This window comes from Gymnoscopelus microlampas, assembly GCF_963454915.1.
Source record: "Gymnoscopelus microlampas genome assembly, chromosome: 8".
In the NCBI taxonomy this organism is placed as follows: Eukaryota; Metazoa; Chordata; class Actinopteri; order Myctophiformes; family Myctophidae; genus Gymnoscopelus; species Gymnoscopelus microlampas.
The window spans coordinates 33,785,758-33,802,554 of NC_139945.1; the positions used below are offsets into that span (position 1 = coordinate 33,785,758).

The 16,797-nt window shown below is 42.0% G+C and overlaps 1 protein-coding gene across 1 annotated transcript in view; it reads left to right on the forward strand.

Annotated features, from left to right (window-relative positions):
• The window catches only part of LOC311050556 (voltage-gated potassium channel subunit beta-2-like), a gene marked incomplete at both ends in the record, with an annotated part of 174,367 nt that overhangs the window by 111,516 nt on the left and 46,054 nt on the right, over positions 1–16,797 (forward strand). Inside the window, one exon of the mRNA XM_084064642.1 lies at positions 14,634–14,671. Within this exon, the coding sequence (XP_083920768.1) occupies positions 14,634–14,671 (38 nt within the window). The remainder of the gene's footprint in view (positions 1–14,633; positions 14,672–16,797) is intronic.

The window sequence follows — 16,797 nt, forward strand, 5'->3', positions numbered from 1 at the left end:
TTGGCCAAAGGGTGGCGCTGTAGCACTCAATTGAACATGCCAACTTTGAACAGGTACAGCTCATGCCCTGTTCGACCTACAGCCATGAAACTTCGATACACACATGCGTCTCCTCATGCCTAACAACTTTCGCTGTTTGACTTTTGACCTCTGACCTTTAGATCTCCCACCATTTCGAATTCTATGAAAAGCAGTAAAAAAGACTCTTCCTTCGTACAGATTGAGCAATCTGTATGAAACTGTATACACATGAACTTTGGACCAATGCCGACAGACGTGAGCAAGCAGATTTTCCATAAGTGAAAACGTTAAGCTTTTATAAGCCAATGAAAATTGCAGTTTTATGACAATTATTCATCTGCCCCTAAAACATACATGCAGACTCGCATTTGTTTGACACTTTGCAATATTGTAGAAGGTCATTCCAAGTATCACTGAAACCAATCTTACTCCAATTGGTCAAAGGGGGGCGCTATAGCAATTTTTTGAAAATGCAAACTTTAAACAGGCAAAAGTCATGCCTCGTTTGGCCGACAGCCGTTAAACCTGCTTACACATGTGCCTTGACTCATGAGGAACACATGTATCACTTTGACCAGTAAGCTCTGCCCTTAGATTGTCTGCAATTTTGAGCAGTTTGAAAAACATTTAAATCCAGGATTTCTGAGCAATTTGCGTGAAAGTGTGTCATGTGTTTGAACTCCCTTTTCACTAGTTCAGGTGTGTAGGTTCAATAGCTTGATAGCTTAATCATCTGCCTTGACACCACAGGGTTGCTGGTGCGAATCCCACCTCAGGTAGACTTCATTATAATTGCATTGCACACAACATGACTGTATCAATGAGGAACATATCTATCACTTTGACCAGTAAGCTCCGCCCTTAGATTGTCTGCAATTTTGAGCAGTTTGAAAAACATTTAAATCCAGCATTTCTGAGCAATTTGCGTGAAAGTGTGTCATGTGTGTGAACTCCTTTTTCATCAGTTCGGGTCTGTTGGCCCAATGGCTTAATCATCTGCCTTGATACCACAGGGTCGCTGGTTCAAATCTCACCTCATGCAGACCTCAACTCAATTGCATTGCACACAACATGACTGTATCAATGCATGTGCAATTGTTAAAGATAACGAGAAATGCATACTTGAAAGTAGTTATTTTCAATGTATGACGTAATTCATTTGCCCTTTTGTTTTGTGTTGTTGGATTCTCCTTTCTCACTATCTGATGCTGTCGATTCAATAGCTCCACCAGTAGAGTGTGAGCCTCATGTGCCGAAGGTCCCTGGTTCAAATCCCACTGATTACAGTTTACATTTATATTGCATTATACAAAACATGACCCTGTTAATTCAGACATGTGCAATTTTTAAACAATAACATGAAATGCTTTTTTGAGAGTAGTTGTTTTTTATGTATGACATACTTTCTTGTGAAAATAGCCGATCTACAATCTCACAACTTTTCAGATAGCAACGCGTTGTGAGCTTGTAGGTCGACTATTTTCACTAGTTTCCAGTCCGAGGAGACAAAAAAAAAAACTTTATTGGTAAATGTTTTGTGAACCAGTGATCTACAGTAGTTAGCGAAATAGAGGCTTGGTTCATAATGGACGGAAAAACCTATAGATATCAACAGACACCATCAGGGAGGCCATATCTCTAGCTCAATGAGAAGAGAGGCAGCCTGTGAATCCATAGGTCGCTGGTTCGATCCCTGTCCCCAACAATGCGTTGAGGTGATCATCATTTGGAATTCCCCCTATTCCCATGGATTGGATCCACCCCTCTCACTCATCACCAATCACACCTGCCACATGCACAGTACAATTTTTAGGTACTTTTACTTTACTACTCTACTCTACTACAATTACAGCAGATGACAGCTTTAGTTACTTGTTACTTTGCAGATGTAATTATTAATACAACACCTACAGTAACCACATACAGCCGATCTACAATGTGACGCGTTATGAGCTTGTATGTATATAATAAGCAACCCATGCTGTATGATAACTTACCACATATGAAATCCAATTCTGTCTATCCAATGGCTCAGTCTGTACTGTGGCCATAGCTGAGTGGTTAGTGAGCCCACCTAGGGAGCCAGAGGCCCTGGTTGCCCCAGGTACGATTCCAGGCCAGGCCAGCAAATGTGTCGATGAAATGAAATTTGTCCCTGAGCAAGACTCTTAATCCCTAATTGCTCACAGGCCCTCATTGGAAACAAGACCGCAAGGACTTTCATGAACGGACCTGGAATTATCCTTATCCTTTACACTGTCTACCCACAAGTCTATAGGTCCCTGGTTCAAACCTCAATTTAACCGGTCCAAATATAATTTACTGAACAAAAATCATGACTTTGTTAATGAATGCATGTTCACTTCTTCTCTCTCGCTCTCTCTCTTACTGCCTCTCTTTCTCACTGCCTCTCTCTCTCTCTCCCTCTCTCTCTCTCTTTCTTTTCTCTCTCTCTCTCTCTCTCTCTCTCTCTCTCTCTCTCTCTCTCTCTCTCTCTCTCTCTCTCTCTCTCTCTCTCTCTCTCTCTCTCTCTCTCTCCCTTCTCTCTCTCTCTCCCTCTCCCTCTCCCTCTCTCTCTCTCTCTCTCTCTCTCTCTCTGTCACTGTCTGTCTGTCTGCCAGTCTGCCACTCTGTCACTGTCTGTCTGTCTGCCAGTCTGCCACTCTGTCACTGTCTGTCTGTCTGTCTGCCAGTCTGCCAGTCTGCCACTCTGTCACTCTGTCACAGTCTGTCTGTCTGCCAGTCTGCCACTCTGTCACTGTCTGTCTGTTTGCCAGTCTGCCACTCTGTCACTGTCTGTCTGTCTGCCAGTCTGCCACTCTGTCACTGTCTGTCTGTCTGCCAGTCTGCCAGTCTGCCACAGTCTGTCTGTCTGCCAGTCTGCCACTCTGTCACTGTCTGTCTGTCTGCCAGTCTGCCACTCTGCCACTCTGTCACAGTCTGTCTGTTTGTCTGTCTGCCACTCTGTCACAGTCTGCCAGTCTGCCAGTCTGTCACAGTCTGCCAGTCTGCCACTCTGTCACTGTCTGTCTGTCTGCCAGTCTGCCAGTCTGCCACAGTCTGTCTGTCTGCCAGTCTGCCAGTCTGCCACAGTCTGTCACAGTCTGCCAGTCTGCCACTCTGTCACAGTCTGCCAGTCTGCCACTCTGTCAAAGTCTGCCAGTCTGCCAGTCTGCCACTCTGTCACAGTCTGCCAGTCTGCCATTATTCTCGAAACCGCTCATTGCTGCTTGCAGCTATATTGCTATTTTTGAATTTGAATCCTGAAAAGTAACAGTTTTGGACATATGATATGACCATATCAAAAATAGACAATCACAACATGGCGCATCATGAGCCATGTTGGCCGATACATCAGCCACACCGATACATCGGTTAGGATAGCAAAGATGTACAAGGGAAAATGAGGACAGCGTGAAAAGGAAGGGGTGGGGGCTGATCTGCTGGGCAGCTTGGTGCTGGGTTATAGGAGGCTAGATGGAGGTTAGATCTGAGCTGAGGCAAGATCACTGTGGCTTTGACATACAGCACACACACACACACACACACACACACACACACACACACACACACACACACACACACACACACACACACACACACACTTATTGGACAGCATACTATATGCCAGGCATATCATTAAAACAGCCATAGATAGATAGATACCATATCATTTAAACTTCAGGAGGCAGTGAACGAGTCTATACTTTACAAGAGAGACATATCATTCCCCTCTCTCTCTCTCTCTCTCTCTCTCTCTCTCTCTCTCTCTCTCTCTCTCCCTCTTCACACACATGCACTCACGCACGCACGCGCACACACACACACACACACACACACACACACACACACACACACACACACACACACTGTCTTGTGCTGAAGCTCTGTTTAAGAAAGCCTATTTTGTTTTACATATTTTTCAAGGCTACATTTCCATGACTACTGATTGCTACAGTACACTCAGTCAATCCCATGCACTGATGAACACAAAGAGAGCCTATTTAGTGATGCATAATGCCACTCCATTCTTACAACTACATCAGAACACATAATTTAACTTCCAAATGGGCCATCTTTCAGCAGTACTTCACGTCTACTCGACCGAAAACCGCCGTTGAAACCTTTTTTAAAGTGTACAGTGTTATCCCAGTGCTGGACTTTGCTCATGGTCAATTGACTGAGGCATGGAGATGAAATGATAAACCCATTAAGTGGCTGAGTGCGTATTTGACGACCTCTCTAAACTGAGTGTCCACTACAGGCCGGCTGTTAAGAGAATTTACTTTCACTGTTTTATTCTCTAAAAGTCGAGCAAGCGAACTGACCGCCGGGCCAATTTGAAGACCCATAACTGCATGGTCAATACATTTTCCTCACCATAGCTCTGCTTTCAATCATTCTAATTAGGACAAGGAAAGTCAAGTATGAGTGTTTACTCCCGTGCATGCGCGTGTGTGTGTGTGTGTGTGTGTGTGTGTGTGTGTGTGTGTGTGTGTGTGTGTGTGTGTGTGTGTGTGTGTGTGTGTGTGTGTGTGTGTGTGTGTGTGTGTGTGTGTGTGTGTGTGTGTGTGTGTGTGTGTGTGTGTGTGTGTGTGTGTGTGTGTGCGTGCGTGCGTGCGTGCGTGCGTGCGTGCGTGCGTGAGTGAGTGATAATGTATATTTGTGTGTGTGCTTGCTTGTGTGCCAGCATGTTTATGTAGGTGCAGGGCAACATGTTTCTGTCTCTGTGTGCATAATTTGTGCGCCTCATGCCTCTTTGTTAATTGGCAGCAAGTAAACAAACAAGGCAAACATCCTCCATCAGCACCTGCACTACAATGTGAAACATCAGCACTTCAGTCAGTGGTCCCTTCACTTTCATTCTCACTGTTTCACTCTCCCCCAACAATACTAATCCAGCTGTCAAGTGTCAACTTTCTACTGCATGTGCACTGCACTCACACCGCATTGCTGCATTCTCCGAAGGCATTGTTTAGAAAAAGCCTGCAGTGTAAATGTAGAGTGGTTGGTTTTACCGCTGTACAGCAAGATGAAATGCAAAAACACTAACTCAAAACGAGAGTTTAACCTCTTGTATCATTTGTCATACGACAAACTTGTGAATATAGCAGATCTACGTACTGTACAGTACAAGCTCACAATGCGTTGTGATGCGACACATTGTGAGCTTGTAGATCTGCAATTTTGAAAAATTCGAAAGAAATTAACATAAAAACCCCAAAATGAAAATGTATTTTTCGAAAAAAAAAACTGTTTCACCTATGATGACATGTCTAAAATCGTGACGCCAAGTTGAAAGTGGCTAACTCTGTGATGTTATATAACACTTCAGATCTTTATGTGTATAATGGTGGTGTCATACTTCAGTTATCGTTGCAGGGTACGGATGCAGCAGGCGTAGATGAACTCCTGCTAAAGCTCTTACTGTACTCATGCAGGGTGAATGCGTCAAAATGCGTCAAATCCAGTTGATAGTCTTTGCCACATTCCGTCACCTCCTCTTACTCTCCACTTTAAAGGCTATGAATAAAAGCTATAAGAGTAAGAGTACAACCCCCCCACCCCCCGCCCAGCACACCTCCCCTTTCTGCTCCACCCTCCTCCTGTACTGTTCTCCAGCTCTCCTCTTTTACCATCCTTTCCTCTCCTCTCCTGTTGACATGGCAACCACACCTGATGGGATGACTCAGCCAATAAATTGGTGGCCCCCATGACTTGACTCCAGTCCCACGCTTTGTATAGGAGAACTTCATTAACCCATTAAGACCGGGAACGCATCTGTGTCATTTTAGATTTCTTTGGCTATTCAAAAATAGCAGATCTACAAGCTCATAGCGCGGCACCGGGTGCCGCGCTATGAGCTTGTAGATCTGCTATTTAAAATAAAAATGTTGAACAATGTTTTGCAAATCTTATATATTTTAAGGCGAACATTTGTACTAAACTCAAATCTTTGCTTCTGGGGATTCTACAAATATCCTCTAAATCCTAACAGTTTTTTGAAAAAAACCTATGTTGCTATATATCAGTGGTTCTCAAACCTTTTCATGTCAAGGACCCCCAAAAAGATATGTATTTGGCCGCGGACCCCCATCTGAAAATAGTTTGTTCCAGGGACCCCCCGGAAGCAAATATTTGAATTAAAAATGTTCTCTTTAAAAGATATATGTATTCAAAGATTTGCACAAATTTTCAAGATTTTTAAAAAATAGCTGATCTACAAGCTCATAGCGCGGCACTCGGTGCCGCGCTATGAGCTTGTAGATCTGCTATTTTTGAATAGCCAAAGTATAAGATAGTGGTTAAAGTGTTACACAGATGCATCTTAATGGGTTAAGTACCTACCCAGTCTTCTGTAAGGTCCACAATTTATACCGCTTCCATGAGCTGACACTTTGGAGTCATTTTAGCGTTCAGATTGCTTCAAATATTTCGGCTATCAGTAAAATGAGCAGCAGGCTTCAAGCGGGGTTTGAATAGCCGATTCGCAGCAGACCATTATGCATCAGATTAGTATGGCTAGGTAATGACATAGGTGCGTGGTGGACACAGTGGCTAAGACTCACTCAGGTCAACTCCCAAGCAGTGGTGGAAAAAGTACTCAAATGTTTTACTTAAGTAAAAGTAGCAATACCACAATATAAAAATACTCTGTTACAAGTAAAAGGCCTGTGTTCAAAATGTTACTTGAGTAAAAGTACAAAAGTATTGAAATCAAAATACTAATACTTAAAAGTGTCATCCAAAAGTAAAAGTACAATAATGTTTGAAAATAGTAGATCTAGTAGATCAGCTTTTTTCAAAAAAAAGGTATAAAATAGGGCTAAATTGGTTAATGTATATTTTATAGTGGAGTAAAAGTACAATATTTGCCTCTGAGATGTAGTGGAGTAAAAGTAAAAGTACTGAAAATTGGAAATACTCCAGTAAAGTAAAAGTACCTCAAAATTGTACTTACGCACAGTACTTGAGTAAATGTACTTAGTTACTTTACACCACTGCTCCCAAGTACACTGTGTGTGTGTGTGTGTGTGTGTGTGTGTGTGTGTGTGTGTGTGTGTGTGTGTGTGTGTGTGTGTGTGTGTGTGTGTGTGTGTGTGTGTGAGAGAGAGTGAGAGAGAGTCATGTAGTTACAGTATGTTCTCATATACACACAGTGAGCAAATGCTCTCTGTGAAAACACACATGGCTGCCACTACTGTCTGTCCCATCACATTGCACTCATAAAATATTTATAGACTGCTTGCAGGCCACTAGCTCAGCAATGCTGTTTTAAAACATTCAGAATCCACATAGTAGTCATCTTTGATGATACAGTCTTTTCCACGCCAAGTCACAGTTGCAGCAATAATCCTTATTTACCCGCTATCTCGTATTCATGAAGTGAAGCGGAGTGAATTTGGGAAATTCAATATATAGAGGAATGGAATATGGTCTGTGGGGCTGCTTTTATGTTCCAAATCTGCACACACTGTAGCAGTGTGTGTTAAACCGGTGGTTCTCAACCAGTGGTCCGGGGACCACCAGTGGTCCTTGAGGGGGTTCCAGGTGGTCCCCAGCTAAATGATGGAGATTTCGTAACCAAATGGACACTTGTGTCCATTTGGTTACGTGTCCAACCAAATGGACACTTTAACTCTTGAGAGCGTAAAATGAAACCAAATGGACCCTCACGGGTCCATTTGGTTTCATTTTACGCTCTCAAGAGTTAAATTATTGTTAAACATCTGCATTACTTAATTAACAGAAGTCTAACACAATTACAGAATGTAGAAGAATTGTTATTTTGATCAACGTTGGCCTGTTATCTCTCCTATGGTACCAACATCAATACAGCATGGAATTGTGGACAAAATCTTATCCAAGGACAACAAAATATTCTAAGTTTTGGGTCTGAGAGTCTAAACCTCAATCAAATGGTGGTCCGCGGCTCAAATGCCAAATAAATAATGGACCTTGATATTAAAAGGGTTGAAAGCCACCGTGTTAAACCAATGAATGAAGGTCATGGGGACCGTGTTGTGGGTTCAATTGTTGTTCACGATTTTTCCAATGCATCTAAAGGAAGTCACTTACAAACACTTCAGTTCAGTCAGTCATACACTTCATCCTTGTTTTTTGTCCACAGCATAGAACTATTTTCAAATTCCCATATAGGCTTCCACACAGTACAATCTGTCGGGGCGGCAGTGGCTCAGGGTTCCCAAGGTTCCCAGTTCGATCCCGGGTTCCCCCAGAGTTAGTGTCGAAGTGTCCTTGAACAAGACGCTGAACCCCTAATTGCTCCCGATGAGCAGGTTGGTGCCTTGCATGGTTTCCTCTGCCATCGGCAGTGTGAATGGGTGAATGTAATGCACAATCTATGTAAAGCGCTTTGGATAAAAGCGCTATATAAATTCACCATTTACAATCCATAATGTCAATTTAAGTCAGTGAGTGTAGAAATGAAACAAATGTCCCATTTGGTTGCTTAAAGGGATATTTCACTTTCAAACATGTTTGAAAGTGAAATATCCCTTTAAGGACAATACAGTGCACACTCAGTTATGCACATCACTTTACAACAACTAAGAAAATTAGACAAGCGTCTGATGATGAAAAAGGAAATTAAAATCTCAAAGTGTATTTATCTCTATGTTCCCTGTCCCAGTATCTAAACTTAATGGCGATGATTATCTATTGTAATTATGTTTCTCTTTAGTTTTTCAACTTATATTTGTACTTTTTTGGGTTCTCTATGATTGGGGTTGTCAACCCCAATCTCACACACACACACACACACACACACACACACACACACACACACACACACACACACACACACACACACACACACACACACACACACACACACACACACACACACACAATTAAAAATGTGGCTGAGTTTCTGCTCTCTAATTCATTATTTTCTGTTGCTTGTATAATTTATGGAACTTCTCATTGAATGCCAAGCAAGTGCTACATTTATACATTGGAAATTCAGATTTAATTAGGTCCTGTTATTGATCAAAAACTGTGATCAATCAAGGCAATAATTTGGCGCAGGTACCAAACAAGACGCGTTCTCATTAGGCTATGGCCTTTCTTTGGTTTTATTTCTCAAATTATTTATTACTGAGTATATTTCTTATAATGCACGGAGTTGCACACTCACATTTTGTGCAGTGACAATAAAGGAATCAAACTGTCATCTTCCTCTACAGTAAGTGTTTATTTTATCTCTATCGCACGGCTCCATCTGCTCCTCTTCCCTCTCTCCTTCCTGTTTATCTCCTCCCTCCTCCTCCTCCTCCTAATCCTCCCTATCGATAGTGTGTCCGTCAGTGTGTAGAGGACATCATGCCCAAAAAACCTGGATGGTTCTATTGAATCCCTGCTGAACGTCAGAGGTGATGCTTTAAGTCTCTGAGTGTAAACTGGACCTCCATCGATCATGGTTTTATAGTGCAGGGGGGGGTGCGGTGATTCCGATCGAGCAGGAAATGAGTCTGTCGTTGGAGAGCGGCGCTCTCACCATGACACAGGTGTTCTTATCATCATCACGTGCACAAGGAACGATTCTCCTTGCCGCAAAGCTCACAGACATGACCGGACATGGTCCTCTGTGATTAATGTTACCATGATGGATGGTGCTAACTTATCATTACTTGCACGCTCGCTCGTGCGCGCACGCACGCACGCGCACACACACACACACACACACACACACACACACACACACACACACACACACACACACACACACACACACACACACACACACACACACACACACACTTACACTTATTCAGAGTTTAAACATAAACAGATGCATATACACACTCACTAAGGTCAATCTATGATGCATTGCCTGTTGCCTGTTGCCTGCAGATCACTTCTAAAGGCTGGGTTCATTTCCATAGGGGTTATCATTTCTTCACATAGCCATTCCATCCCTGCCATGGACACATTTAAGAGACCACAAAGCCTGCTGATGATGCATCCTGGGAAATGCAGTTCTCCCACCTCACGGCAATTAAGTCAAAGTAATATCGTTATGCTTCGGTCATCCTTCAGCTGTTATCTGTGGTAAACCTCAGTGGAGTGAATGCGACCATGAGGAATGGAATAATGAGACCGTGGACCATGAGGAGGATGTCATTATAGCCCTCGCTTTAAAAAATATTTGATAACTGTTGGCAAACTGCCTCTCCTGTGTCCCTTTGTGTACACCCAGGGTGTGAAGAGAAAGGTTTGAAAGGTTTTATTCTTATAATTTATACATTTATTTAGAAATATGGCACTAGATGTTTCACATTACAGGATAGTGTCCCAAAGGATAAACATGCCATTTCTTATGTTTTTTTTTTCTTTTCAGTTGCTGGTACTGCAGGAGTTGATTGTGTTGTTTACCAAATTCATGGCACAGTACTTCAAATGATTTAATTAATGCTTGAGCGAAGTTTAATAGAATATTTACACTAGATTAGAAATTACTTCGTGATTTTCTTGGGGGGAAATATTAAGTTTTGCCAAGTAACAAACTGAAAGAAAAATAAATAATTTAGATTCAGTCAAATGAAGTAGTAATTAATCTATGTTCTTTGTAGGACAGCCAAGATAGCAAATTAATAGCTTCATGGGTAAATGCAAGTTTAATGTGACTGCTTGAAAAAGCTAAGAATCTGTGCCATGTCATGTCATTGCTGTCGGGTAGAAACCTTGTAGCTCCATATTTAATTATTTTTATAATGGTTTTTCATTCAATGAATGCCCTATTTTATACTTTCTATGAATGTTGCCCAAAATAGGGATGCCAGGTTGAAAGTAGTTAAGTCTGTCTGAGTTCCATAAATGTTTAACCCATGAACAAGAGCTTGAGACTAAATATCTACATTGGATTCCACCCAACAGCGAATATTTGTATTTTCGTTGCAAGTTTGGTCTTGAATTTCATTATATATAGGTGGCATTAAAAGTGTCTTAAATTAACCTTCCTACCTGCAGACACCCTGTCTGTGCCTTTCTGAGATAGCACAAGCTATTCTCCTGACATGATCTGCAACAATGCCGCAACACCATCGCTGCATGCATTATTCAGTGTGAGGATACGACATCTCCTCATGGTTTGCACAGCTTAGCCCTTGTTTCTGGCTTATCAGCTGTGTTTACGGGCCAATCAAGAAACACATTGTCACATTTATGTGCTTAATGTGCAAGTATTGTTGTTGTTGTCAGGCAGAAACCTTGTATCTCCAATCTTTTTTAGTTTTACCCATAGTCAAAATGAATGCTTTATTTTATGCTTAGTGTCGCGCAAAAGTAGCTTATCCACAAGCTCACAACGCATTGAATGCGTGTTGTGAGCTTTTAAATCGTCAATTTTCACTATTTTTTTTTACGTTTTTGGAAAGTTTTCACCTAGAATGACATGCTGATTTTTTTTTTAAAACGGTTTTGGACAAGGTTTCCACCTAACAACGACGATTTGCATACACAAACAGACTCACATGCGCACACACATTGCACTTGCACTCTAGGTGATCCTAGATGGACAGATTTCCCTCGCCGGGATGAGACAACCTCATCCTTCTGTTGTCACAATCTGGAGATTATCATTCCAAACACACACGCGCACGCGCGCGCACACACACACACACACACACACACACACACACGCATCCATCAGGTAATCCCTCAATGTACACTAAAACAGGACAGCTTTGTCTCTTTGTGTGGACAGACATACCCCCATAACTCTGACAGTGAACCATTTGTACACTCTCAGAGTTACAGACCTGCAAGGGTCCACTTGAAACCCCTTCAAGAAACCTGGACCCCACTTTGAGAACCACTGGTCCAAACCGTGCTAACCATGCTAACACGTGCTAACACATATGGTTACAAATTCTATCAGGTTGTGTTGTAATATTTCAAACCTTTTCATTCACTAAAAACCAGGCCTACCTCCTCCCACCCATCGCAGATTAACAGTGAGAGCAGTGTCATTTTAAACAAAGCTGATACAGTACATGTGAGGCTTTTAAACCACCATTATATATCATCTGGCCATCTTTCCAACCCATATTGAAGTTTTTTAATGCACCCACACAACTCTGCTCTAAGAAGGCCAAGGGTGAGGAACATATTGATCTGTATCTCTCCTGCATCTTAGTGCACATTTAATTGGCTCCCTGCTTGCTCACATATTTCATCTAAATCTAACATTTATCTCTCTGGTACACTTCCTGCTGTATGAAAAACTGCACAAGTTATACCACTGCATAAAGGTGGTGATCCAAGTGAGTTGAATAACTAACGTCCGATATAAAATTGTGCTGTTTAGCCAAGATTCTTGAATCCTTAGCCAGCTCTCAGTTGCATGCTTTCCTAGACGCAAAGAAATATTCTCCTACCTCAACAATCAGGGTTCAGACCAGGTCACAGTACTATATAAGCAACAACACTTGTTATAAGTTGTTTTACGTTTTTACATATTGAAAGGTCTGGATAATCGGATAATGCAGCGCTTTTTATCGACCTCTCAAAGGCATTTGATACTGTGGACCATATTGCAAAAAGTATCCTCCATTGGCTTGGATGACCTCTCTGTCAGCTGTTTTTCCAACTATCTGTTAGGGAAAACTCAAGCTGTTGTTGAAAAAGCTGATGTATATACGGTTAAATATAGATGGAAACTGAGGTGCATGGTTAGAACAAATGGCAATGGAATGAGGCAGTTAAAATAGCAGCAGAGAGTAACAGATGTATATACACAAAGTGCAGCAATAGAATAGCAACAGATATAGAATATAGACCATTGTGCATATCTCTGCTGTCCAGCCAGAAACTGCTAACTCCAAAACGCTCATTGTTCAGGAAACGAAAAAACAAGATATACGTTTTTCAGAAAATGAAGAAAACCTTATATTTTTAAAACAAAGCAATATTACCTCGTCAAAGTTGGTATAGTGACTGTATATATTGTGAGATACTTGCATGTGTCATTATATTATCAACACTTTACCCAAATCGCGGGTAAATCAACACTTTATCCAGCGCGAGTGGAGTTAGAAGTTTCAGACGAACAGAAATCAAGCTGAAATGGAGTTAGGTGTCCAAACAACAGTAGCTCCACTCGCTGCTGAGAGAGAGGTTTCAAAGGGGTACAGATTCCCAAAAGCTAACAATGGATCTCCAAGCTCACAATGCATCACAACAACGTGTGAATTAATGCCCTGGTGCTTCATGACACTTATTATATAGGCCTACAACAATAAACAGGACTTTAAATATTACAATAACTTCTGCTAAGAGGTAGTAGAACACTAGCGCGACAGAAATGCTATGAACGTCTTTCTTCTTATCACAATGCTCTCCTCATTAAACACTTCATAGATTTTAGAAATATAATTACTTGTTTTCATAACATTAGCGTCAGTGCTGTTTGATAAACAGGTACACTGCATAGTTTTAACAGACTACGGGGAGTCTGTTTACGTGTTGTTCCTCCTCGTTCACTGCGCACCGCGCACTGCTAATGCTGTGCTGTAGCGCTGTGTAGAGGAGAGGGGGGAGTTGTTTGTTTTTGACGGACAGTTTGAGGATCCAATGGAGTTGGGAGTTTTCGTCTGAGGCGCTTTTTAATACTTTTCATTGGTTCAAATGTTTAGATTTTTTACACAGATGTGAAGGGTGTTCAATAGCGTCGATTTATGAAAAAAAAACAACAACCTGAAAATGGAGTTAGTTGTTCCTGGCTGGACACCGACGATATAGTCTCATGTGCTGGTGAGACATCATTTAGCAGCATAATATCTGACATCTCATTGTAAACATATGAGACAGTTTGAGTGCAGCAGCAGCAGAGCGCCCCTGCAGGTTTATACAAACATAAAAGTAATACTGTGTGACGGCTTGTGGCGACAGGCAGTGTTCAGCACCTGAGCGTGTCCAAATCTAACCAAATGGACCCTTAATATCTGGTTACATATGTACTCGCTCAGGGTGAAATGAACTGTGATAATTTGACAGTGAATAAGTGACAGTTTTGGCTGCGTGAAGAGGGGAAATGTTCCTTTGTCACTGTGATGCCAAGTAGAAATGAATGGATACATTCACACATACCCTCTCCTCTCCTCTCCATTCAATAGTACTCAAAACTATACATTTTGTCACTCAGAAGCGCTTCTTTCTTGCTTTTTGAGCTGATAAGTCTGTATTAATTTCAGAGGTGAAAAGCAATGTATCGTAGATCCACACTTTTTTTAAACGATGTAGCACACAGCTCCAAAATGTGCATAATGTGGCATTATTGGAGAAAAGATATATAAAGGAATTGAATGAACGAAAAGACCTCTTCAGTCTCCAATTAGCTGTATTTACTGCATGGGCTTTACACACACTGGACCACAATGGAAATACTCTCTTGAACGTTATGGTATTTTATCCTTTTGACAGAGTAATGATAAGATTTACAAATACATGTATACATTTTTGTCAATAAAGATATCAATCGATCAATTTTAAATAAAACAAGAGGAACACCACTGATTCATGTTGTTCCAGTCCACTGATTTATCTGGGTCACTGTCTAACATGAATATCTCCATCTCCCTCTCTTGCAGGTACGTGGGTGACATTTGGGGGACAGATTACAGATGAGGTATGAAGTCATTTTGTTGTCTTTCATGTCCACTGCAGGCCTGTATTGAATCACACTCACACATACAACAACAACAACAACAACAACAACAACAACAACAACTAAAGTCCAGTAGTTCAGGAAACTCTTCTGATCATGGGGTTCCCAAACCTTTTCAGCTCAAGACACAAAAGAGAACTTTGGTGTCTTCTAGGGACCCAAACTTACAAAAACGATTTCCGGAAAAGTTTGGAAAAATGCAGGGAAAAATGCAGGGAGAAAAAAAGATACAGCCATTTCCCCAAATACGCTAAGCAGGAAGTCACTGGTGGTGGAAATCTTTCGATCACGTGATCTCCTGGATCTGTGTCACTTTAGGATGAAAATGGTCACTCGTGTGTTAGAGAACAGCGCCATCTGGTGGAAAACCACTGAAAACGAAAAAACTTTAAAGTCGTCTTTGGCACTCTGAGCCTTTGGGAAAAAAAGTTGTAAAAGTTTCCCTTGGCAGTGAAAGAGTTCACATCAAAAACGTAGTGTTTTGCAAATTATTTGGCGGCCCACTTGCAATACCCTTGCAGCCCACTAGTGGACCCCGGCCCACACAGGTTGAGGTTGACCACTGGGCTGTTGTGATGTGCACCGTACAGACAGGGGGGTCATTGTGCTCCTGGGTCAGTCCACTGTGTACATCATGTCTGTGCCTCTTTTCCCTCGTCCACTTCACTGAGACGTAATGTGCTCTGATGTGACTGCTGGAGGTCCAGGTCACACAAACACAAACACACTTGTCGGGTGGAAACCTCATATGTCCAAAACTGTTTTACTTTCCAGGATTCAAATAGAAAAATGGCTAAAAGTACGGAGTTTAAGCAATGGACTGCTACGGCAGAGGACTACGGTAACCGGAAATGATCAGCGCTCGATAGATAAACCTGCCGTCGCCGCAGCCTATTTTACTACGCCAGAAGCTACCGTTCCACGTAGTGTCTACAACGTCAAAAATAGGGGAGTGATTTTAGTGCTTTTGACGCGTTGTTTGTAGGTATGAGCATGGCTAATTATACTCTAGTCTAAACGAATTCACGGAACAGTTACCAAACTGTTCAAAAGTAAGTTATTTGCAAGTGAAGCTGCCGCGACGGGTGTTGTCTTTGTTTATGTCTGTGTTTATGTTTGACACGTGCTGCATAGACGCGTCACCATGGAAACCAAAAAGGGGTGGGAACCCGTTGCCGACGGCTGCTTGCTTAACGATTTTGACTGCTACGGCGATTGCGTCATAGCAGCCGCACTCCGCCTGGCGTCGCCGTACTGAAAAACAGAAAGCTTAAAGTCCCTATTAGCAGATCGACAAGGTCAAAACGAGCTGGTGGGTCTGCTACTTTTGATGCTTTTGTGCGACGCTGTTAGTATGGTCAAGTAGGCCGTTAATTTAACGAAAAAACACAAAAGGTTAGAATATGGAGATAGAAGGTTTCTGCCCGACAGCGACGATATAGTCATTTTACCCTTTACCCAGAGAGTGCATGTGCAGACCCGCTATCCTGAGGCCGAACTGCCACTAAAGTCTTTTTAAACCAGCTCTCTGACATGAAATCACATGTTCTATTAACCCATTAAAACCGGGAACGCATCTGTGTAACCACTTAAACTGTTATTCTATACTTTGGCTATTCAAAAATAGCAGATTGTAGATCTGAAAATGTGTGCAAATCTTTGAATATATATATTATTTGACATTATTTTATTTTTGACAATGTGTTATATTCATGTCATATTGTCATGTCAATAAAATCTTAGTGTTTTGCCAATTCGTTGGGGGCCCACTTGCAATATGGTCAGGGACCACCGGTGGTCCCCGGCCCACAGGTTGGGAATCACAGCTCTACAGTATACGTCAATGTCGTCACAGGGAGCCTCTGGCGTACGATAGACGGTTTGTGTCTTTCAGACAGGGACCACACCCCTGGCATGTACTGTACTGTACTGTACAGTATGTACACAAACACATGAGTGGACAGTGCTGTGGTCATCGCTGTGGGCTCATCTTACCAACACACACCCCTGACTCACACACGCACACACACACACACACACACGCACACGCACACACACACACACACACACACACACACACACACACA